The sequence below is a fragment of the Diabrotica undecimpunctata genome, chromosome 1 (genome assembly GCF_040954645.1).
Source record: "Diabrotica undecimpunctata isolate CICGRU chromosome 1, icDiaUnde3, whole genome shotgun sequence".
NCBI lineage: Eukaryota > Metazoa > Arthropoda > Insecta > Coleoptera > Chrysomelidae > Diabrotica > Diabrotica undecimpunctata.
Window position 1 is genome coordinate 155,793,241 of NC_092803.1, and position 27,192 is coordinate 155,820,432.

At 33.4% G+C, this 27,192-nt stretch overlaps 1 protein-coding gene across 7 annotated transcripts in view; it reads right to left on the minus strand.

Moving 5' to 3' along the window:
- Positions 1-3,742: 3,742 nt before the first annotated feature.
- The window catches only part of LOC140432413 (uncharacterized), a 66,797-nt gene continuing 43,347 nt past the window's right edge, over positions 3,743-27,192 (minus strand). For 4 of the 7 annotated variants that reach the window (XM_072520297.1, XM_072520298.1, XM_072520295.1 and 1 more), the window contains 7 exons: positions 22,500-22,726; positions 21,018-21,319; positions 20,425-20,706; positions 17,428-17,661; positions 14,393-14,444; positions 7,083-7,192; positions 3,743-3,986 (listed from right to left, as the gene is read on the minus strand). In XM_072520297.1, the coding sequence (XP_072376398.1) occupies positions 3,825-3,986; positions 7,083-7,192; positions 14,393-14,444; positions 17,428-17,661; positions 20,425-20,706; positions 21,018-21,319; positions 22,500-22,726 (1,369 nt within the window). In that variant the 3' untranslated portion in view covers positions 3,743-3,824. The remainder of the gene's footprint in view (positions 3,987-7,082; positions 7,193-14,392; positions 14,445-17,427; positions 17,662-20,424; positions 20,707-21,017; positions 21,320-22,499; positions 22,727-27,192) is intronic. The other 3 variants (XM_072520299.1, XM_072520301.1, XM_072520300.1) reach the window with 3 other exon arrangements.

Below are 27,192 nucleotides of genomic sequence, written 5' to 3' on the forward strand. Positions count from 1 at the left end.
ACAAGGAATAATACGAGGAAAATAACAATACCATACATAAAAGGATTATCAGAAAAACTTAAACGGAAGGAAATAAATTCAACATTTCAAGAACATTCAAAACAACAAACACATTGAGATCTATTTTGTCTAAAACCAAACCTAACAATGAACAAGAAAGGACAAAGAATTGCATTTATAAAATACCTTATGAATGCGATCAGTTTTATTTAGGTGCAACATCAAGGCCATTAAATGTTAGAATAAGTGAACATCAATCTTATATTAAAAATAGAGAATTTGATAGATCTCAAATATGTAAACACGCATGGGATAATGAACATAGGGTTCAATGGAATGATTCAAATATAGTCCTAAAAGAAACTTATGGAAAAAAGAGAGAAATCAAAGAAACGGCTCTAATTATGCTAAATGAGACCAATTGTGTCGCAAATTCCTCGGCAGAATGTAGTAGGATCTGGTTACCCATATTAAAAGAGGAAGTTATTAAAAGGAAAATACCAGTATTAGTTAGTCGGTAATATATATATAGGATACATCATTTATGTTTTTTAAATAACATATAAAATCAAAATTTGGTGTTTATTGAAAGTAAACTAAATGCTCGACTAAATACTTACCATGTCAGGATAGTATTATGAGGTTTTTTTCCTGGTTTTTCCCTCATAATTTACTGTGGAATCACTAACAGGAGATTTTTACTGTCATGGCATATGTGTGTCTTTTTAAAGACGAATTACATCCTATGATTTTTTCTGATGGATATTCTCAAGTCAAAGTTGATTTCATGTAATCGAATAAACTATCTTACAAGTAAAGTCGTCCCAGGAACTCAACTCAACAATATTGGCAATATCATTTTAAAGTCGTCTACTTTAAAATGTATAATGTATGTCTGAATTGTCCATATAAATGAGTCAGATAAAATTAAATTATTAGAAAAATTTTTCACCAAGTTATAAAAAAAAACAAAATTTGTTTAATTTACTAATGTTTGTATTTTGAGAACGATTACCGAAGTGGAAATTGAAACGTCAATAAAATTAATTTAATCTTTAATTGTGGCTTATTTCTATTTAAATAGTAATTACTTTAACATGCCACAAGAAAATAGCTTCAGAGCAATACCCATTTGGTCTGTACGCTTTCTATTTCCAATAGATTGCTTATCATTATTGGATTGAGCAGCGCAATGGTCTTAGGGCTGGTTCCAAGTGGAAATAAAAGGAGTTTGTGGAGAAATCGCCCTCATATTAGCAGAAAATATGCCATATTCATATTATTTTTATTATATATTATTTTCTAGATAATTTGTGGATAAAAATAAACTACAGCCGAAAATCATGACTATAGTCAGATAAATCATTTTTGAATGCTATGTTGAAATAAAAAAGATGTTTAAATGATTTTGACTATTTAAACCTTTAAAGGCACCTTCCCTACTCAAAGATGGATCTACAACAAGATTTAATATGGTTACAGAAACATCTTCTGCTATTGATCTCTTTATATGCGAACCCAACTAGATTGGACAGCACTAAAAGATTTATATAGTAGTGACCACTTCCCAATCTTAATAAAACATATAGTTAATATAAATACAAATACAATACCAACTCAAAAAGGCAAATTGGATTGAATTTGAAAAAATTACATCAGAGAGAATCAATCAGATTAAAATTTCAACGTCGATTGACGACACTAAAACAATTTGGAACCAATACAAAAAGTATAAAAATATTGATTTATTAACAGAGTATAAAAAATGTAGAGCTAAAACAAGGAGAATCATGAAAAAAAGCATACAAGAATCCTGGCAGAAATACATATCTAGCATTAACAGCAACACAAATACGAGGATAGATTGATATTAAACTAGCCTTTGATAGATAGCGCTACTTGATATCGAATTGGTTTCGGTGTTGACATTTGCCATTCATGACATGACGTCTGTCAAAATTTTAAGTTTTAAAAACATTTAGTTTGGTTTTTACAGCCGTCAAAAGCAAGCAAATTTTGTTTTTTCTGAGAAATGAAAAAAGTCGAGTATAGTTCGGTGATTAAGTTCCTCCACAAAAAGGGTAAAACCAATGTGCAAATCAAAGCCGACCTTGACGAAGTTTATAGTGAGGGTGCACCTTCGTTAGCAACAGTAAAATTTTGGAAAACTGAATTTGTTCGTGGTCGTACGAGTGTTTTTGATGATGAGCGTCCCCGGAGGCCAAACGAAGTCACCACGCCGGAAATGATCAACAAAGTCCATGACATGATTATGACAGATCCTCGAATTAAGCTCCGCGAGTTAATAGAGGTCCTAAACATTTCTTACGAACGCGTACACATCACTCACCATCATTTCCATATGAAAAAGCTATCCGCGCGATGGGTGCTGCGTTTGCTGACAAATCGATGAAATGCAAAAACGTCTGACCACTTCGGAGACGCTTTTGGCGATGATACGGTGCGATCCGAAGGATTTTTTTCGCAGATTTATCACTGTTGATGAAACCTGGGTGCATTATTACACATCGGAAACCAAAGGACAGTCGAAACAGTGGCGCAAACGCGGCGAAGGGCTGCCGAAGAAGGCAAAGAGTGCACATTCGGCCGGCAAAGTGATGGCGACTGTTTTCTGGGATGCGAAGGGCATCATCCACATTGACTACTTGGAAAAAGGAAAAACAATCAATGGTGAGTACTGCGCAGCATTATTGGATCGATTCGATGCCGAATTGCGTCGAAAACGCCCCGGTTTGGAACGCAAAAAGTGCTCTTTCACCAAGACAATGCACCGGCTCACCGATCGGCCGTCGCCATGGCAAAATTACACGAATTGGGCTATGAATTGATTGAACACCCACCGTATTCCCCAGATCTTGCCGCCAGCGATTTTTTCCTGTTTTCAAACCTAAAAAATGGCTCGGAGGACGCCGTTTCGCAACAAACGATGAAGTCGTCGCTGAAACTTCGGCCTATTTTAAGGAGCTCGAGCAAAAGTAATATTCGGATGGGATAAAAAAATTGGAACATCGTCTTACCAAGTGTATCGAGCTAAAAGGGGACTGTGTTGAGAAATAAATCGATTTAATTCCAAAAAACTTGTTTTTTCTATCAAAGGCTAGTTTTATATCAATCCAACCCCGTATATCATCGGTTTGGAAAAAAGTTTAAAAAATATCAGGGCAGCATACTTATCAACAAATCGTAAGTCGAGAAAAAGAAGGGACGTTATTAAGTGATTTACAGGTTATAGTAAATGAACTAGCTGATACCTATCAAAAATTCTCATTAAACCAAAATTATAGTAACGAGTTCATAACTTACAAATAACACGAAGAGGCAGTACCTATTACAATTTTCGACGAATTTAACCCTATCAATACACCTCTGAGTTGTAGGGAGTTTCAAGAAGCACTTAATAGCATGAAAGATACTTCACCAGGTCCAGAAGACCCGTTGGAAGGCCGCCAAAAAGGTGGAAAGATAATGTACAGTCAACAACCACTGAAACAGAATAAGAGGCAGACAACCGGAGGAATCCTAGTCGCGCGAAGAAGAATCTACTTAAATTTTGACGAGGCGCTGTATATTTTCCACAGGTTGTAATCCTTTATGGGTAGTGTTGCTCAAAACCTTTCTCTGCATATATATATATATATATATATATATATATATATATATATATATATATATATATATATATACAGATTATATGACAGGTATATAAATAAAACAATACAAATTTAACGACTTACTTCATATATTTATTTTCCATAAATACCTACAATCATCAATTATTATAAAAAAGAATTATTACAGTATTCTTATCTACGACCTCGCGAAACGCGTTCAATGTACTTGGTTTTAGTGAGTGCCCTACTGCCTGTTGAATCCATCATTCTATCCCAATCAGTCTGGCCTACCACGAATCCGATGGCCCTCATCTTCTCCACGTTCCTCTGTTCCTCCAAATCGGCCCACCGAACCTAAAACAATAATCCGGTTAATACAAAAACATTCAGTTTAAAATAATAAAATTAAGATTTTATCAAATGCGGCGTTCACGTGAGGATTACTACAGTTAACATAACATAATCGTTCCTTTTCTACCGTTAGGTATCGAGGGGGGTGATTCTAGCTTTCGATTAATTTTCTCCATGCTTTTCTATTTTTTGCCAATTGTGTTGCTTCTGGCCAAGATTTGCCCTTATTTTGTAATATCTCTGCAATGTTGCTATTCCACTCTTTTATTGACTCGGATATTCGGATTAGCCATGGGCTCATCCTTATTTCCATTATTAGCAAATATATTCATGGAGGATTTCGAACAAAACATTGTACACAAACTAGACAAACAACCCACAGTATGTTGGAGATATGTATATGATGTGTTCTCCATTTGGCCCCAGGGATCAGAGACATTTTATAAATTTCTAATGACATCAACAATAAAGAAGATTTTGGTTGCCAATATTAAAAGAAGAAGTCAACAACAAGAATATACCAACAATTACCGAATAATAAGTCAGACACATCGCCTACAATCCAACATACAACACATAGGCAACACACAATACATACACAATTTACGTTACACAACCACAACTATTATATAATTTTTTTACACAAACATATAACATGGAATACACAAAAGCAGTCAGAATTTGATATTCCTAGGGTAAAAACACCACCCTCAAAATGTGTTGTAGCCACTATGGGCTACTGGTCTACAAGATCTAGGTGAAGCATGTCAACTTTGAAATGACATAACCAATAACAAAATCTTTGGTTATACACATTTTTACATAATTTGTAGAAAAAAAACCTTTTAAGAGAACGATTTCCGGAGTGGAAATCCGACTTCCGGGGGAGGGGGGCGAGAACAGGATATTATACACTGCGGCCCAGAAAACGTTATGACGACCTCGTTTGGGCTTTCGCCTCTTTAAGGTATGATGCCCCCTTTTTTTTTATTGTGGTGGGACTGAGTAGGGGGATTGTAAATTGTAAAAATTTTTGTGTGACTGGAAGTTGTGAGGTAGATGCTAGGGTGTAGGTGTGTGTTAGCTATCAGTACTGGCTAAGGTAGATGTCATTTTGCCATGGAGTTACTATTTGGTTTGATTATTTAGTTTATTTGATTAAGTTATCATTTACATACTATAATTTCATGCAGTTATCACTTGTACAAGTTTATGTTGTTATTAGGAACAGCTCTTGGATCAGCATTTTTGGCAGTATTCTCAAATTTACTACCTAGTGCTGTTATGAGTCTGACTCTGTTTCTTACCCTATTGAGGATGTTTCATATGTCATCGTTTCAGTTGAGTGTCTTTGAAAATTCGACACCCAAGTAGGACTCTGACGGTATGGAATCAAGCCGTTCTCCGTTGAGCATTATGTGGTTTTCTTGTTCTAGCACGGGGCGAGAATATTTGGGGTTTCTGAATAGATTAAGTTGGGTTTTGGTTGGATTGAGAGTTACTATCCATTTGTTGCACCACTCGACTATTAGGTCAAGCTATTATTGTGCTTTATCGAATACAGAGCGTTCTCTATAGTTAGCCCTGGGTGAACCAGTGGAAAACAGGGCCGTGTCGTCAGTACAGCAGGATACTTTCAGACAAGGTATAGGGTAGTGAGAGGTCACTGTTGTAGACTGAATAGAGAATTGGTGTAATTGAGCCCTGTGGAACTCCTGCTAGATGAGTGAATGAGGTGGATAACTTGTCTGCGACTTTGACACGTATAGTCCGAGCGGATAGATAAGATCGGATTATTCACAGGAATGGTATGGGCACTAACGGCTCAGTGGACTTTTTTGATTAGTCCAGCATGCCAGACCTGATCGTCTCTAGGTGTTCTATGAGTCTTTCCTTTAGGATCCTTTCGTAGATCTTGCCTAGAGTGTTGAGTAATGAAATTGGTCTGTAGGGTGCAGCATTGGTTGATGGTTTCGCTGGTTTAGGGATCATGATTGTGCTGGATACTTTCCGTGGGGTAGGAAAGTTGCGAGAAAACCTTGAGCAACGTAACGCTTAGATCAGGACATTTAACCGTATAGATTTGTATACGCTTCTGCTTTAGTTTTTGCTACTATTGTTGTAGGTTCCTGTTTGGCTACTTTATAGTTTTGAAGATCTGTGTCCAACCTACTTACTTGCCACTGTTTGTATGTATAGTTTTCTCTTCCCGTTAATTTTTTCTTAAATTTCGTTGGACCACCATCACTTCTCTGGTGACGGTCCATCAATTTTTAAACTTCTTTCCTGTGGTTTTTCAAGTATTTTATAACGAGACAATGTTATGAATGAAATAGCTAGTGCGAATAGTGTGGCTAAATAACTCTCAAACACTACTTTTAGGTACCTAGAATCGTTGTTTCAATCAACAATGTGAAGAGAAACCAAGGTACGGCAAAAATAATACACCGAAAGGTATATTGTAATACGAAAGCACTCTTTGAATTTGAGATCCGACAATATTAATAACTTTAAGAAATAAATAATCTCTGAAAATATATTAGGTATAGATGAGTCAGGAAAAAATGTTCATTGGAAACAAAAAAGAATTTAAAACATGCGGTTTGAGACTTCTTATAACGGCACAAACATTTTGTGACCACCATGTTAAAATGCGACATCTTTTTGATTAAAAATACTAAGTATGTGTAAAAGGTGTTTTTTCTGACACGTCAACAGAATAAGCTATTTTATATATATATATATATATATATATATATATATATATATATATATATATATATACATAAATTCATCGATCTTCTACAATCGAGTGTGTGTCATCTCGATATCTTCTTCGGTAGTCCTTCAGGGGTTGACAGGCCCTCTGAGGCTGCATATGCTAAATGCATTCACCGATTTTGGAAAAATCCAGAATATTGCAAAATGATAATGTAACAACAAATCATCAATTCCGCCTATTTTCTACGCCGAGAATATTTGTCCTTGATTCTTCCTAATAGAAAACTGATTAATGATCGAGCACAAAAATACTGGATTTAGAATACCCGATGTACTTGCTCTAATTAGGAAGTAAACAAGAAAAGTTGTGTAACTTACCCTCTTTTTCCCCGGTTGGACTGATTTTGGGGGGTTCCACTCCTCGAGTTGAAGGTATTCTTCCATGGTTCGCGACTTACGGAGGGGTTTGTTGACGCCATCGAGCTTGGCTGTAACAGAAAAAAGTAATGAGCGCACTGAAATGACGTTTTAGTACAATTTGGGAGCATTTTTGAACAATACAAATTTAAATGAGGTTATTTTCTTTCAGAAACTAATACGGTGTTGTAGAACAAAATATTTGATGCGAGAAAACCAAATTGTTGGTCAACTATATCAATAATAGCATATTTGAATTGCAGACCTGGGTTAAAATAGATTACTACTAACAAAATAAACAGGAACATACTAAGTTGGGTAGTACATGAGAGATAATTTCAGCGCAGCAAATTAATTTAAAATTTAAATAATAGGAAAACTAGTTATAAAAACGAACATTGACTGTTTTTGTTTAATGTATTCTATTGAGGTCAGACAAGGATCTTAATTTAATGGTTATTGGTTTTGTGAGTAGAAAAAGGACGTAATATAACAAATAATTCGTGAATAATGTCAAACGTTTGCAAAGAACGATCTGACAAAATGAATATATGTTCAATATTTTATCTGATATATTTAGCTATAAAACAACCTCTTAAAAAAGAGCTTGTGTAAATTATAAGTTATTCCATTGCTCTGTCTACAAACCCATCGATGGATGCTAAATATTTAATTGACAAATCGAGAACAAATAGTTGGATTCATAATAATACTTAGCACGGGAGGTATTACTTCAAGTACACTGCAAATTTCAATAGGAAAAAATAAACGTTATACTACACTTTAAACACAATAGGAATCAGAATTAGGCAACCTATTTATTTATAGTAATTTTTAAATAAATTATAAAAATTTCGTTTTTCGCTTCGAAACCACTTCTTAATAATATTGGTTATTTTAAGACAAAAGTTATTCTTGTGATTTTTTCGTAAAATGCTTACTTTAAGCATAAAATGCAAATATATAATTTTAGACCATTAGTTTTTTTAGACCATTTTTTAAATAGGTTAGACATCGAATTTAAAAAAAACAAAAAATATGAAATGAAAGCTTAAGTTTAAGTGGCGTGTGTTTCAAAATGAGCAATTCCATTTTGATTTTATATTGCAAAAATCAGTTTAAAAACAGAGCGTTGAGTTTCGGGACATCTAGCCTTGACGAACGTCTGAACTTTACGTTTCAAACACATTGATGCTTTCTTACCCACAAGCTTAATCTTGTTTTAATCGGAAGAATATGACACTACAACATTACAGTAAAAAGTTTCCTCCGGGAAACTGCAATATAATGAAAATTTTTGCAACATGAAATCAAAATAGAATTGCTCATTTTGACTTAAGCTTTCATTTCATATAATTTGTCTTTTTAATCGATGTCCAACCTATTAAAAAATGGCCAAAAATTAGCTTTTTTGGCATTTTTAATTGTTTATTTGCATATTAAGCTTAAAGCAAGAATTTTACGAAAAAATCACAAGAATAGCTTTCGTCTTAAAATAACCCAAATTATAAAAAAAAATGTTTCGAAACGAAAAAAGCAATTTTTTAAATTATTTTAAAAATTGATATAAATAAATAGGTTGCAATGGAAAATTTTCGGTACTTTTAAACGTAGCGTATTGGCATCATAATCTATCAATTAAAACAAGTTTCAGCTTGTGGGTATAAAATCAATCTTTTTCACCACACAGCCACCCTCCTATATGGACCAAATAAGTGAATAATAATATTGACAAATAAAAGTTTAGCTTAAATGCTGTTAGTGTTTAAAATGTTTAAAAATAAATTATAAATTACCGGTCAGATAGCCAAGCGGACGAATCGCATCCACTTCACTGTGAATGATCTAATGGGCCGATGCGCAATTGATTTAAACTTAATTTTATCTTAAAATTAATGATTTAAACCCTGACAAGAAAGTAAAAAGGCTATCCTAGCAGTATCAAATCTAAATGGATCTGCTACTTCAACTAGAACGCGCGGGTGTATCGGACCGACCTGTGTAGTAGTTCGATTAAAAAACCGAAATATAAATAGATAAATTATAAGCTATACAAAATATAGGTCGGTGTGGTATACTAAGTAGAACAGATCTATCAAAATGCTAACACATATATATTTACTACAGAATAATTATCAAGACACATGTTTAAAGATACTAAACGGTAATATTTGCAAATCTGTAAGGAAAGACTAACAGGGAAGTCCAAGAAATAAACATACAGAATACACACCTTGAAATTGGGAACGTTTTTTTTTAATTTAATACTCAAGCTAGTCGGATTCAGTATTGAATTTTTTAACTTCGAAAAAAATATATTTAAGCAAGGTAGAGAAGTCTTGGACGAATCAGAAGATGGGATTGCTGTAAATGGCCAACTTATAAACAATATTAGATATGCAGACGAAAGTGTTGCTGGCAGATAGTGCGCAGGGGCTCCAAAGGATGATGGATAACGTTGTAGAAACATGTAACAAATACGGCCTAAACTAAATTGTAACAAGACAAAAATAATGATCATTAGTAAAAACACCAACATACACACCTAAATTACAATAGGCGAAACATCGTTAGAAAGAGTGGAAAAATATGCATTTGGGCTGCAATATTATGGATACTTAAGATCACAGCTACGAAATAAGCTTAGGAAGCCTTAGGAAGATTCTCTGCAACTTATCTAGCAAGTATCAATATACGCATAAGAATTCTTACATGTTACGTCTTTAGTTCATCCTCTATGGAGTAGAAAGTTTGAACCTTACAGAAGATGCCATAAAACGATTAGAGGCATTTGAAATGTGGTGCTCCCGACGTAGGTTGAGGGTCTCATATATACACCACACAAGTAACATAACTATTCTCCAGAGGCTAAGAAAAGACATTATTAACACGGTAAAGAACAGAAAATTGGCTTACTTCGGCCACATCATGCGTAATAATAAATACCGACTTCTACAGTTGATTGTACAAGGCAAGATTGAGGGTAAGAGAGTCCCTGGACAAAGACGTATATCTTGGCTAGCCAATTTTATAAAGTGGACTGATCTAACGTCAACCAATCTATTTCGAGCTGCTGTGAATATAATAAGATGGGTCAATGTAGTCGCCAACATCTCTAGAAGATAAGCACATTTAGAAGAAGTTAAGATTTGGACAGAATAATTTCTATAGATAAAAAAATGCGTGTCCTAAATAGTAGGTTCGAGAATGACAGAAAGAGTTCCGCGTACTTTTCCCGTTGTTCAAACACAAATCTATTTTGCGAATCTAACCGGCTCCCTCAGTGAAAAGGTGAATAAACCATCAATCAGTGACATCAGACTTATAATAAAAGTTGTTGCAAAATAATTAGTTTTATTGAAAAATATTACGGAAGAGTCATGAGGAGTTATCGATCCATAAAAAAATATTAAAATATAGACATTGGCTTACTAGAAAATGTGGATTAAATAGTTATCACGTAACATATTACTAAAATTTCCTACAGCTGCATGTTTGCTATAAGTCACGTTGTCGAGAGAGAGAGAGAGAGAGAGAAAGCGAGAGCGAGAATATAGAGGCAATATATACTATTATTGACACTTCTACCAACACAGTGATACTCTCTCACACCTATGGGTTGAATTCTGCGACGCAAAATTTAACGGCCATCATATCGAAGAAGCAGATTGAAATGATTGGAATCTATTCAACCAAAACGAAAGACCACCTACCACTGAAGAGGTTGCCCAAGCCATTAAAAAGCTTAAAAATAATAAATCACCAGGAACTGATCAAATTTGTAGTGAGCTCTACAAGAATGGTGGCGCTCCGCTGCAAACACTGCATAAACTTTTACTTCTTGTCTGGTAAAAAGGGGCCATGCCCTGTGAATGGTGTCAAGGCGTGATGTGCTAGTTACATAAAAAAAGGCGATCAGCTCCAGTGTGACAACTACAGAGGTATAACCCTGTTAACAACTGCTTACAAAATACTAGCAAATATTCTCTACGAAGTACTACAAGTTTACACAGTTGGCATAGTTGGAAAATTCCAGGCCGGATTTACTCCAGAAAAATTAACAATTGATCAGATTCATTTAATAAGACATATCCTCGAGAAAAAATTAGAAATCAACATTGAAACTCATCACCTACTTGTCCACCTCAAGGCCGCATACGACAGTGTCAAGAGTACTATACCAATCAATGCGTGAGTTTGGTATACCAGAAAAACTTATCCGATTATCGAGAATGAAAATGTCTAACTTAAAAGCCAGCGTTAGGATACAGGGAGAAAATTCTCGATCCATTGAGATAAAGGATGGACTCAGACAAGGGGATGCCCCTGGCTTGCCTCCTATTTGAAATTGCCTTGGAAAAGGTAGTCCGAGACACACAAATTAGAGACGGCGGTACTATTTACAATAGACGGATACAAATCTTAGCATACGCTAAACAATATTTCCTGGAATTTCAAATGGCGGCGAAACAGGTCGATCTAGTCATCAACGAAGACAAAACAAGTACATGTTGGTTACTAAGGATCCTATAGCAAATGAGGAACGGAAAACAAGTTTTTGGAAGTCACATCTTTGAACGCGTTGACAGCTTCACATACCTTGGCTCGCTAGTGACTACTAGCGCTAATGAAGTCGTTTTCTATAACAATTGCTCGTAGGATTTGTGGTTGCGTGCTTATTTTCATATATATAAATTTAAGTTTGATTAACTAATTTATGAACGTAGTGATCCTGCAGTGGGATCTTAGACTACAACTATGTACCATCGGAGAATAAAATATCGTCGGAAAGTGAAAAAAATCGATTCTTATCAAAAAAGAGAAAAAGAAAATAAAATAAGTCCTCTGAATAATACAGATAATTGTACGCTCATCAAAAGATCTAAGAAGAGAGTAAGAAATCCAGAAGAATGGAGAAAAATAAACCTAAACTCCTTAAGAATTCAGGAAAGAGTTATATTTCAAGAACTGGAAAAGTTCTGAAAAAAAAAAACAATATTGTTCTGAAGCTATTTTCTTGTGGCATCTTCATGCAATTACTATTTTTATTGGGAATGAGCCACAATTTAAGTTGAAAATAATTTTATTTTTGACGTTTAAATTTTATATTCCGAAATCGTTCTCAAAATATAAAACATTAATAAATTTAAAAAAATTTTACAACAAATGGTACTGGAAGCTTAGTAGTAAAATTCTGCCAAATATATTGAAATATTCAGCAAAAGGATTGTTCCATTCATGGAAACATTTGACGGAACATTTCAACGTGGCTCCTTGTCACAATTCGAACTGTATTCCTCGGGATATTGAGACTGTTTCCATAATTTTTCACGGTATCAGGATAAATCGTTTTTTTTTATTATAGCGCCATCTATCAACAATTCGAAAAAAGTCTCGAATTAAAGTTACTTATTTTGCATAAGAAAGCCAAATCTGCAATAAAAATGGGGATTCCTTAAAGTTGTTCCATCCAAGAGGATGGAGTGGGGGGGTCATGTTTGGTGTCATTTGAAAGATTTTTAAAAAATATTAAACAAGATTTTCTCACTTTTTTGTTTCAATGTATTTTCAATATATTTTGATAATGTCCCGATTCTTGTATATATATAAGCACTATAACTATATGTGTATATTCAGTATGTTTAAAACACTCGTTAAAAAATTTGCTAATATTTAAAAATTGCAAACGATGTTCAATATAAAAGGTGAGTCGTGAGTACTTAAGAATACTTAGGCGCACATACAGAATGTAACATGTATCTGAAATTCTTTCAAAACAAACATCAGTACTCATCGAAAAGATCAAGATTATCTTGATCTGCAGATGGTAAAAATCAAATTGACATCAAATAAGTTGCTTTGTAAAGACTTTTGTTCGCAACTGACTGTATTCGCGTAGCAAATCCTGAATATATCTCGAATAGGTACAAAATTACTTATCAAAACACAATCGCGTACCTGAAGACGTTCAATATTTTATGCACCCGAGAATATTTGGTACATACTATAGTTGCGAACTTCTTAATAAATTAAAAAAAAATAAAGGTACAGCAATTCCACTAAATTGGTGAAAGAATATCCAGGTCCTAAAATTTTTCCTAATAGAACGAGTTCATATAAAATTAAGAAAGACTAAAAATAACTGAAATGAATCAAAATAATTTACAGACAGGATAGGTACACTGAAGAGTTAATAACCAATAACTTAATAGCACTTGGTCTAAGATGAGATTAATGGAAGGTCACTCGTTATTATCGATCTTAAACTTTGTCGTTAGGCACTGGCACACTTTCGAAATGTCTTGTTACGCTTGAGTAGATAAAAAACTCCAAGCAAATTCAACAACGTTTTTTCGAAAACATATCCTTTAAGTTTGCATCGCGGTGCATATAAGAGTAGTACTGCGCAAGTGCACAAATTTCTCATGTAGATAAGCGAATACAGCTATTAACGAACACGAATACACTGCGTGACCTGTAATTTGACACAAAATTGTATCTGGGTTACGCATTCCGTGCCAAAAATGTTACCAATCTATTTCTTGGTACTGTATTAAGTGCGCCAACGTCATAAAATAGAAATAAACATGTAAATATATTTTTTAGGTCAAACGAACGCACCTTTTAAAGAAAAAATTAAATTATACCTGGTGTGGCTTTAAATAAATCCATCAGCCAGTGTACAATAAATAAAAAAAATAACGAAAAATAATTTATCCAACTAAAGATTCGATTAATCAACAGAACACAGTCCTTATTATTGCTTTGAAACTATTTCATTGTGGCATATTATATTTTTATCAATTACATACATGGAAATAAACCATGCAAATACATTCTTCATTTGACGTTTCAGCATTCAAGAAGGACATATTTTCAAAATACAATGTTAATTTTGATTATATTTGGTTTTAAAAATTTTTGAAAAGTATTTTGAAAATAGCTTCGGATCTGTAGCCGAAACGTCAAATAACGAATTTGTTTTGCAATTTTCGTTGACTACCAAATACATAATTAATATAAAACCATATCCCATGATAGTTTGAACACTATAAAATCATATCTAACCAAGAATCTTCTTCAACACGTTAGTTCTATAGACCTCATAGTATGTATCACAGTATCTGTCATTAAGAACCTAAATGCACGAAATACATCAGAATTTGACACAAACAATAGTGTATACATTCAAAACATTTAAATTTTGAAAATTTCGGACTCAAAAAACCACACCTAATAAGAAGAAAGTATGCTATCATTATTAAACTTACCAAGATTATTATTAGAACAGTCGAAATTGTCCCATTTGCTTCTTACTTGGTCCTAGAGGATACTCGATATTTAGTATAAGTTAAAAAATCAATAGTCAAACAATATTTTATAGTTTCGTCAGCGCTGTGAAAAAGATTCATTAGTATTCCATGATTTCGTGATGGGTTGAAGACGAGAGGAGAATCAGCTGATCAACCAGATATTTCTATATTGTTGAAAGTGAAGTATTCTTCTTTAGCTGTCCTCTACCTACCTTATCGAGTAATTTACAGCTGGTACAGCATTACAGTATAAAAAACTAGCAACATCTATATATTGTATACATTTAATTTTTAAGGTGTGACTATATAATATAATAAGATTTTATATAGACAATGTGCATGCCCAAGTCGTACAACTGGCATCTATCTTGATGAAACCGGAATATATTTAATATGACAGCTGACAACTTTGTTGCGTTAGAGAGTTAGCTTGTTTTGCGGTCAAAATAGGCAATCTGAAGCAGTAGTCCCTTATGAAATTACGTCGCAGAAGTTTAACATATCAATTATTTCGTCTTTGGTTTACTTCACTTGCAGCAAATCTGCAATTTACTCAACTATTTTGTTTTTAACTTTGTGTAACGAATAGGTTACTCCAGAATCGATCGATAGCTTACAAGAACGTAAGAATCCAAGTTAAGCAATGATAAAAATTCATTATTTTGGATCTCACAAAGTATGATACAGGTATTAACCGTCATATAAAAAGGAGGGGAGACCATAATATTTCAGAAGAGTTTTTTCCCTAGGCCCACAACATTCCGCGATGATTATTGTGTGATTCCCACAAGTTTCATAAAGATTATTGAGTGAAATTGTGCCAGCAAGTACTGGTTTTAAAGAGTTGTGTACTTTACGGTGGTTGTTCAGAGATGAGAGGCAACAAATAACAAAAGAGCAAAATAATGAAATGGTCGAAAATTTCTAAGACAATAGGCAGAATATACACTAAAACACAAAAGTTAAAAAAAAGCCCAATTGAGTTTCTTAAACTTGTAGATAAGGAAATGGTAGACATTTTGATATGTACGATATTTATGGCACAGGCACCTTACCAAAAGAGTGCTCAGAACACAGGACAATCGTGCTGATACTGATCATGTAAGTCATGCGCTGAAGGTGTTCCTGAGGAGAATCCATAATAGGATTAAAAAAAAAGTTAGATGATGAAAATAGCGACAACCAACTAGGCTTTAGAAACCGCATGAATACTAGAGACGCTCCATTCGGAATAAATGTGCTTGTGCAAATAAATCTAGATATGAACCAGCTTGTGCACACATGATTCATTGATTTTGAAAAAAAGTCTTCCGACAGGATAAAACATGAAAAATGAATTAACATTCTAAAAACAAAGAACATCCACACTGGTGGCATCAAAATAATAACAAATTTATATTGGAATTAGAAAGTTAAAATTAGAATCGAAGAACTACTATCAGAAGAGATAGATAAACTCAGGAGGGTAAGACAGGGGTGAATATTGTCACTGTTGTTACCTAACATATACAGTGAGGCCATCTTCAAAGAGACTCTATGGCATGGTTATAAATGAAGAAATTATGAATAATTTAAGGTATGCCGATAAGGTATGCGAATATGAACAGAAACTTAAGCAAGACAAAATTCATGGTTATCACAAAATATCCACGAGACAACGAAATATTACATATCAACAATATTTAAATAGAAATAGTAAACAGGTACAAGTATTTGGGTAAGTGTTTGGGTACAAGAAATTAAAAGTCTTACTGAAATCGCTAGAACCAAATTTGTAAATGTAATAAAAATCTTAAGATGAACCTAAGGATAAGACTACTGTGGTGCGTTTTTGCCTACCTCTCTGAGGCCTGGGTTGGAGGAATTTGAACGCTGGTGCTATCGTAGAATGCTGCGAATATCGTGGATAAACAAAGTTACCAATATTGAAGTAATACAAGTTAATAAAAATGAGGAAGTCATTCAAACTATTAAAAAACGAAAACTTGAATATTTTGGACATGGCATGAGAGGACCAAGATGCAGACTGCCACAGATTATTTTGGAAGGTAAAATTGTAGGTAAAATAAATAGAGGAAGAAGGCGCATCTCTTGGTTGCGAAATCTGAAAGAAAGTTTTAACTTGAGCTCCATGCATATCCAACCTTCGATAGAAGACGGAACTTTAAGAAGTACTGGTGCCGAAAAATGTTATCAGACCAGCGACCAAATATCAGGTGTTTTTATCCTAAAAACCAAAATAATTGGTGCTTAAATTCTACTTTTTAATTTTTGTTTTGTCTACTAACTCTTCGATATCCCTGGTATCTCAACATTTCAATATCCATAAATCAATTAATTTTCTTACCGATATCCCCTACAACTTGTAACTTCCAATGTTTAAATATTTCGTTCCGAAAAGAACAAGCCTTTTTCGTTAACCATCTTCCCTCCATAGGCTCAACGAACGAGTTGTATTAAATTATGAAACCTCTGCAGTAATTTTACGCCAATATATCAAAATATTTATTGTGATTTATAGGATACTAGTTACTGCAATAGTAAATTTACTTATGAGACGGACGGTTCCACAAACGATGTTTTACTAATATAAAATAACAAAAACGCAACAGTACTAATCCCGTTATTTTATAGCCACACCTCATACACACTCACGTTATAAAGCAATAAAACAGTTAGTGTGATTAGGAATCTTCAAGTCATATCCAAACAAAAAAATTTGAATTTTTTTTAATCTGGATGGTGTATACATATTTTTTTTCAGTGGATACATAATTTTTTTTAGTCTACAATTAAAATATTCACATTTCTTAGTTGATTATTTCGTAAGTTATAGATTATCACTTTCAAAAACTTTTCCATCAATTTCCTATTATGTACAACTGGTTGATCAACTAATCTCCTACAATCCCTGTAAACAGAAGAACCATACCACTACTACCAAGAAATACCTACAAAATCAAAGAAATCATTACTCTTTTGTCGCCTCTTACCCTTACCTCTGGATCAATGGTCTCGTTTGGTTCCGAACTTTTCTCATCTTCCACTTCCATTTCCACTTCTGCGATATTGGAATTTTGTAGTAAACTGGAAGCGTCTATTGTCGGATGATGGGAGGGGGTAGGCTCCCAGCCCGAGATTATATCCTCTATTTCGACTTCGCTTCTGTTGTGTATGTTCCTTTTATAGCATTGGACGGGATCCAAGTCCAACTGACATATGTATACCTGGAATATAGTTTTAATATACTAAAATATACAGTATCGGCAATACTTTAAAGTGGGCACTCGAAATTATATAAAGGAATTAATAAAATTTATGAAAAATGCAAATATCTTCTAGTATTTTAAGCTATCTGTACAAGTTGTTTACCATAATAATAGTTATATGAATGGAAAGAAAATTTGAGACCTATCAACCTAGACAACAAGCAGGATTCCGAAAAGGTTAAGGGATCAATGACCATCTACAAAGCATCAAAACCCTAATAAAGAGAAAACAGTGGAATACAACAGGCCTGTTATTCTAGTATTTATTGATTTTCATAAAGCTTTTGACACAGTTAAAATTAAGCAAAATACTACAGGCGCTTAAGGAATGTAGGTTAGAATAGGTATACAAAACTACTATACAACATATACTAACAAGCAAACAACCGCTATTAAATTACATAAAAAGAGTAATTATATAATAGAACGAGGAGTCAGACAAAGGAATTCAAAAAGGAACATGCTAAAGGTATAAAAAAGACAGTAGCACGATGACCGGTGATCACCAGCTGAAGATTTGAGGAAAATGAGAAAAAAAAAACTAAATGGAAGAGGAGCCTGATGGATGAGGTTGCAAACAAGGTGAGATGGCCGGTGCTCAGCAGTGACGATCGAGGCTGGATAATGAAATTCAATTAAGAAAACAATTTCCCAATGAATCAGACAGAAAATGTAACGATGGGAGAGTTGTGTCCTTCCTGAACACTTTGACAGTTTTGGCATCCTGTGGCAGTTACCATGATGATTTTATATCACGGACCAGACACTACTTTCTTCCCTCGAGACAACATATTGTTACTAATGATAAAATGGCAAAAAATACAACTGAGATATCAGAAATTACAAACTTAGGTTAGGTTATGTAGGTAATTTTTGTCAAACTTCTAAATAATTATTTTTCGTGTATTTTTTCATACATACTCAAAATTCGAAAAAAACAACCTATTTTTTGGTGTTTTCACCCATGTTTTCAGTACATAAATTCAACTGCTAGTCATTAATAACAATTTTTGATATATTTAATAGTTATTTCTAATAGCGGGATCAAGTTTGCCATTTTGCGATAAGAACATGCTCAAAATACGATAAACCCTTTTTTATATATTTTTTCCATCTCTTTTAACACATAACCTCAACTGCATGCTAATGAAAAACGATTTTTCTTCTCATTTTTACGTTTTTCTAATAGCAAGGTCATGTTGGCCCATTTCATATTCAAACATACTCTAAATTCGAAATAATTGCATTTTTCGGTGATTTTTTTTATATTCCAGTACAAAACCTCATTTAAATTGTGACGAATTACGATTTTTGTTCCCCCCTTTTCGATATTGTTCTGAAGCTATTTTCTTGTGGCATTTTAAAGTAATTACTATTTAAATGGGAATAAGCCACAATTAAAGGTTAAAGTACGTTTACTGACGTTTCAATTTCCACTTCGGAAATTGAAACGGCTATATCACAAATACATTACAGAACGTTTTCGGAATGTAAATTCTATCATCAGTGTAACGACGTATACATGCTATGAGCCACTAAAATATATGGGTGAAAACCCGTTAAATGTTATTAATTTATAGATATGTTACATTATATATTATTACAAATTAGGATGTTCAAGTTACCATTGGAATTGGTAACATGGCAAAATATGGCTCTACATAGGTTATATGGTCCTGAGACAAAGTGTCTTCGAGGACCTGTTGATAACAACTGTTGTTATCAACAGTATATACCGTTTGGGTATTTTATTATATACCTTTTACAAAGGATTTGAAATAAAATTTTTGTGATACATGGTATACAGCCAGCTACAGGAACTTAGTTTCTTAGTGGAGAAGAAAAATAGTTCTTCGTTCACATGCAGTTGAGGTAAGGTGCTAAAAATATGGAAAAAATATCAAGAAAATTGCTTGTCATATTATACATTTTTTCAGATTTTTTAAAGCAACAGGTCGCTCGGAATTTTTTTAAGAAAACACATTTTTGCGATAGGGAACCCATGGGGCCATCTAGGGAGCTAAAAATTTAGCTACAGGGGTTTCTAAATAGGTATGTAAGCGAAGATCAAATTTTCTATCAATTTTCAAGAAAATATCTTCTTCATTAATCAATTGATCAAGAAGATATCCAACAGTGTTCATGTCTTAAAATACGTTAGGGACGTTTAGACTTAGTTCACATATATGCATACCTCAAAAATTAACTAGAAAAAATTATTACAGTTACCATGTACCAAATATCTTTTTCTTTATTTTCTCGAGTATTGCAATTTTGGACTTGTTATACTATTGAACTGAAGTATCGAAATGTTTAAATGACATATAATTTAAAATAATTACTATTTAAATGGGAATAAGCCACAATTAAAGGTTAAAATACGTTTATTGACGTTTCAATTTCCACTTCGGAAATCGTTCTCAAACAAAATACAAACAATGTTTGTATTTTGAGAACGATTTCCGAAGTGGAAATTGAAACGTCAATAAACGTATTTTAACCTTTAATTGTGGCTTATTCCCATTTAAATAGTAATTAATTTAAAATGCCACAAGAAAATAGCTTCAGATCAATAATTTAAAATAGTTAAAATAATCTATATTTTCATGTTTTATAAAAATTGTTTCTCTATTCGTGTTTGGATAATATTTTGTTGTTAATATTGAGAAAGGTGAAGGACATGGATACACTTCCTGGGATAAAGTAAATTGAAAAACTTACCTGAAAACCGTTTTGCTTGGCGAAACTCCACATTTCACCGAAATGTTTAACTTTGTCATTGACGTTATCAACTACAATAAATGTAAAGTATCCGTCAGTGATAGTTTTCTTAAATGACCTCATAAAAGATTGCCTGTATGACTCTTCCATTTCTGCCTCATATTCGTACACCATTTCTTTAATAAATTGCGTTTTCCCGTCTTCAATGACTTTCTTTTCATGTTCCACCATGAAATAGTCGTCCAATGATAAAATTCGTGGTGCGGATCCACCATTTTCCATCTAGAAGTAATATTTAATTAAATAAATATAGAAATGTGCAAATAATATATGAACAGGAATATTCACATATCGTCTACATTCCATCAGATACAACTTGCTGGTTTAGACGAGACGACAAATATATCCATTCGTATATCGATGGTTAATTCAAAATCTTTCAGTCAGTCAACGACTGGTGCACTCTGAAAGTGACATTTGACATATTTGTGATTGTATACAGAGTTTTGTGATATAACGATACATCACAAAGGCGAAACAGTTTTTAATAATTATATGACATGTTAATAAAATATATTAAAATAAATACTTACTTCCTTATCTTTAATTAACTTAGCGAGATGGGTCTTTCCACTTCCGGGAGGCCCTCTTAAAATAATAACAATACGCGGTGGCCTGTTAAAACGACCTGGAGGATTGATAACGTCTTCTATCATCGTTATTTCGAATTGCTTTGATGCAGGATTCGGAGGGTTACTTAATTCTGGACTTTTACTTCGCCGTCCACCCTGTTCCGAATGGTGTCGAGATTGCTCGACTTCTTCGAAGTCCATTTCGGCATCAGACAATTCATCAAAATCTTTGGAAGAAACTTTGCTATTTCTTCTGCGGTTATCTGTAAAATTTTAATCAGATTCATTGAAGCAATCTAGTCAAGAAGGGATGAAACCTGGGAACATATGATAATAAACTATAAAACTCGTACACATCTTTGTCATTACATATGTATACCAAAAACAACAACAATAAAATTTCTGATTCACTGACGACTAGATACTAATAGTTCCGAAAGTTTTTTCTCAACATTAAGATTACGTTTATGAACACATTGAAAGCTAGTATTTACATTTATGTCTGTGTTGAAAGAGCCAATTTGGTAAGTGTGATCTGATAAAAAGGTTCCAACCACTTTTATATTACATACATTGAAATTACTAAAGAAATTATCAATGCAAGTTGATGTTGTATTTTTGTTATTCTGGTAGGAACATTTATTGGAGTGTTTAATGTTAAATTCATTTTGTGTTGCACGTGCTGCTTAATAACTTTTAAAGGTAATAAAAAATGGAAAAATTCAGTTAAATCCCCAAAAACACTTGAAAACCGGTTTTTTCACATTTTTCAAGAAATCTCTAGCGTCTCAGAATATGGAAAATACATCGTCTCATGTTATTTTATAAAATTTTTGAAAATTTGCTGTTTATTAATATAGAAAGGTAAACAAAGTTTGATATATTCAGTAAAACCCCCCAAATAACCATTGAAAACCTGGTTTTCGCATAAACAATGGTTGTATTTGCTTCTTTGAGACCTGATCATATTCTTTTTCATATACTTTTTGACTATGAATTAGAGAAGAATTGGTTCAGGTTGAATAGATTTCAAAAAATGTGATTAACCCCGCAAAAAACCCTAAAAACAATGAAAAACATGGTTTTTTGGGTTTAAAGGTGTCTCGTCCAATTTTTGAATGTTTGAAGGTAATCATGTTTGTGACACTTTTTATAGAGTTCGCTGAGTCTATATATATATATATATATATATATATATATTATATGCCATTGGTCGTACTGATAAGCAAAGCCTACTCTATTTCGAAAGCAACTTAAAAATTGTATATATGTCACGTAAATATTGCTTTACTTTTGAGCTAAGTTATAAAATGTGTACGAGTTTATAAATAGCTCATTATGTCCACTGTCCTGATTTAACCTTTTTACACAGGATACGATTTATAGGGTATTGAATCTAGTGTTAAATCAACAAATCACTTTAAAAATGAAAAAAAAACTTACCACGATTATTTTTTTGTTTCCTATTATTATCATGATCCTTAGCTCTGAATCCTTCTCTACTTATGTCCCTCTCTCGACTTACGTCTCTGCCTCTACTGTCATCTTCACTTCTTCTGCTATTTCGACGATAGTCATCTCTGTCAAATGACCTGTCTTGTCGATTTCTTCCCATATCCCTGTCCCGTTCATCGTATCTATATCGGTTTTCATTTCTTTGAGCAGAATATCTACGACAAAAAGTTAAAAATTTCTATTAAAAAGGGGAGTTGAAACAAGAAAAACATAGCAATAATGTACTATTTAATGTTTACTTGTATTTTCAAAAAATCGATGTATTTTTTTATTCCATATGAAAGTATAGTACGTCAAGAGTATTCACACCAAATTTGAGGTAAATTCGAGCAATATTACCAGAGTTATAGAGATTTGAATACCGCGCGGTCGATACGTGCGCTTCTAGTTTAAAAACTTCAAACGCGTTGTTCTCGGGACTTCGGAACTATGTTTTTCCGTGCGGTAGACACGATTTCTCGAGAACGAATCGACCGATTTTGCTCAAACTTTGCACACTTCATTTTTATAGTATTGTTTCGTGATTGATGTAAACGACGATAAGACAATAATGGAAAGATGGAGGGAACATTTCCAGCTGATACTGAATGGAAATCAAACGAATACAATGGAGAAGGAAAGCCACAATTAGAGAGTATCCATGAGAAACACGGAAAATCCAGAAACTATAGAAAAAGAAGAACTGGAAGAAGCAATAAGAAAGATAAAGTTTGGAAAAGCCCCAGGAAGCGATGAAGTAGCACCAGAAATGATGAAATATATAGGAGTAAAAGCAAAAGAAAAATTGATATACATATATAACCTAATATGGAAGAGAAAAGTAATACCCAGAGAATGGACAAATGCAGTAATTATACCTATATACAAGAAAGGAAACACAAGAGACTGTAAGAAATATAGAGGTATATCACTACTATGTGTAGCAGTAAAAGTATACGAAACCATAATAGAAAGGAAAATTAGAAAAGAAATAGAACATAAATTAGAGGACGTACAAAGTGGATTCAGGAAAGGACACAACACACAAGACCATATATTCACCATGCAACAAGTAATAGAAAAAGCTTTAAAGAAAAATAAAGAAATATATCTGAGCTTTAGACATGGAAAAAGCATTCGACTCAGTCAAAAAAAAAGATATATGGGAAAGCCTAAAGAAGAAACAAGTAAGTGAAGAACTGATAGAAGCAACAAGGAGTATATACATGAAAACAACAAATACAGTAAGAATGTTAAATATACAGTCAGAACCATTTAAAACAACTCAAGGAGTTAGACAAGGGGGAAGTCTCAGCCCAGTGCTATTCATAAATGTAATAGATGAGATAGTGAAAGAATGTAAGAAAACATTCAAGAAATACTGCATCGGTTGGAACATAATGCAAATGATAAATGCTAAGATATGTATATTTACATAGTATTAATTGCGGAAACTGCAGAAAAACTGAAATACAACTTAGAGAAATGGAACCTAGAAGCAAGCAAATACAACTTAAACGTAAACAAAGAGAAGACTCAGATAATGAAAATATCAAGGAAACAAGGGACGGAAGATCAAATAGAAGTAATGATAGACCAACAAAAAATAAGACAGACAAATTCATACAAATACTTAGGAACAGTAATCAACAACAAAGGAGACATCGAGGACGATCTTAACAACAGAAAGGAAAACACAGGAAAACTATTTCAAGCACTAAATAGAGGATTCCTTAATAACAAAGAAATATCAACAAAGACCAAGATGACAATATACAAAACAATATATGGACCCACAGTGACATATGGAGCAGAAAATTGGATATTAAACAAAAGACATCAGAGCAGAATTCAGGCAGCAGAGATGAAATACCTCAGAAGAACGATCGGAGTAAAAAGAACTGATAGAATCAGAAATGAAGAAATAAGAGAAAGACTCAAAATCAAACCGATACTCGACTCAATTAAGGAGAAAAAATTGGCATGGTTCGGACATCTAACCCGTATGGACAATAATAGACAAGTAAAAAGAGTGTGGGACGCCAAACCAATAGGGAAGAACAGAAGAGGAAGACCCATTAAATAATGGAACAGTGACATCTCGCAGATACTGCAGAGTAAGGGTAAGACTTGGCAGGAAGCAACACAGATGGCATTCAATAGGAAGGAATGGAAAAAGTTCATTAAGAGCTAGGACACTTCAGAAGACTGTCAAATATTGTAATTTAACGAATTGTATTATAAACGGCCCAACACCGAAAGGTACAAATGGGAAAGGTTACTGATTAAGTAAGTAAGTTTCGTGATTGAACGAAGGGGAAATAGGTTGACTCGTTCTTGCTTCATACGAAAAAAATGTTTTAAAACGATGAGAATCGGAAAAATGCTAAAAAATATGAAATGAATAGACTGATATATTTTTATACACACCTATGACAAATCAAAAGATGGAAAAGGGAAGTATTTTTGAAGTGTGTAAAAGATTTATAGTATATAAATATCTTATAACTTTAATAAATAAGAATAATAAGAACTAATAACCAGAATGAAAATGAAACAATTTTTTTGTAATAGAACTTTGAACATCGGTATAAAAATGCGCATGCTTAGATGTTACATATTTGGTATCCTTCTATACGATATAGAGGCAACCACTCTGACTAAAGCGATGATGAGAAAAGTGGAAGTTTTCGAAATGTGGCTATACAGAAGAATCCTGAAAATATCTTACATAGACAAAGTCATGAATGAAGAAGTCTCGTGAAGGCTTTCAAAAGAAACAGAACCGAATAATGAAATAAAGATACGAAAACTACAATACCTTGACCACGTGATGAGAGGAAGAAATTACCAGCTTCTGCAGAATATCAGGTAGGGAAAGATTGGAAGAAAAGAAACAGAACCGAATAATGAAATAAAGATACGAAAACTACAATACCTTGACCACGTGATGAGAGGAAGAAATTACCAGCTTCTGCAGAATATCAGGTAGGGAAAGATTGGAAGGAGACGAATGTCATGGCTGCACAGCTTCATAGAGTGGTTTAACTCCTCGTCTCTAACTACCTTTTTAGAGCAGCAATGAACAGAGTTCACATAATCATGATGATTGCCAACCTTCGAAAAAGGACGGCACCTTAGAAAGATCTTTTTTTAAGAGGCGAAGCTTCCTACCAGCAACGTTAGAATCTATGGACTGTAAATATATTTATTAAATGTCACTATTCTAGCTTTTTCGGTTAACTGGAGTGAATATGGTTGTATTATAGTCAATTTTAATTGTGTTAGATTCTATCACCTTCGACACTGATCTGTACATTGATTACTTATTTTGAATTACATGATGATCTACACGCCAACAAAGCGCAAATCGCCTTTAATCTAAATTTCACGTAATATCATGCAAAAAAATGGAATATGGTGTAGCGCACACATGTTGTAAGTGCAATCTGTAGGAAAAATGAGTTAAGTATCACGTAAGTATATTTAAAGCTACAGAATTATTGTGCACAAAGGTGGTAGATTGAATCCATAAATTTAATACCTCTAACGCCATCTGCCATTCAGTATAAGTACTTCACATTTAAAATCTGCATGCGCACTTGTTGTAAAATCACCTACCACATTTGTGCATGCATTTCTTTGACGGTTTATCCAACAAATGGTGTACCTACCACTTTACACGTTCTTCTTCTTCTTCTTCTTTTTGGCTTTTATTCTTCTGAATAATCAGCCAGTACATTTGTTTTGTTAATTTTTGGGCCACTGTCGTGAGTCTGAGAATATCTCATGCCCTATTATCAATTATCATTAACATATAGACATTTTTTCTACAAATCTACATTTTATTTGTTTTCTATTTTCTTATCGTTGGTTTAAATGTTAATATTGGATAGGTTATTATTAAGGTTATAATTTTATATGGTTGATCTGTAGGAATCTGATAAGAATTTTGATAATTTTAGGGTTAATCTCGCATAGAAGCATTGGTATGTTAATTGGGGTTTTAATATTAATTTTGATCAGCTCCTGATAGACATCATAATCTTTTATTTTGTTTATTGGGCATTCCCAAAATATGTGTTCTAGTGTATCCATTTGCCCACATTCACAGTATGGGTTATCGCGAATGTTGATTTTATATAAATGTACTCTTGTCAGGCAATGACCACTCCTCATTCTAATAATGGTAGTAATATGCCGCCTATCTATGTATGGGATTGTGTCAAACCATGGTTTATTAGGAAAACAATTTTGTATGTTGTTATACCACTTGCCTTTATATTGAAAAGAATTTAACCAATTATTTTGATGCATAGAACATATTTTATTTTTTAATAATGGCATGATATCCAAGTTACTTAATCGAATTTTAGCAGGAATATTTAATTCAGCCCCAATCTTTGCCAGTTTGTCAGCTATTTCATTTCCCTTGATATCATTATGTCCAGGAATCCAACATAATCTAATATCTTTTCCATATTTATTTAAATAGTATAGTTTCTTTTTAACTTGCAAGACTCTGTAATCTTTTGTTAATTTTGAGGTTATACAATATTGTTTACTGAGTGACAAAAGTATTTTGTGCGTGCTCCTGATTTTCTGTAATAAAATGACATCCAGGGTGGCAAAAATGGTAGAA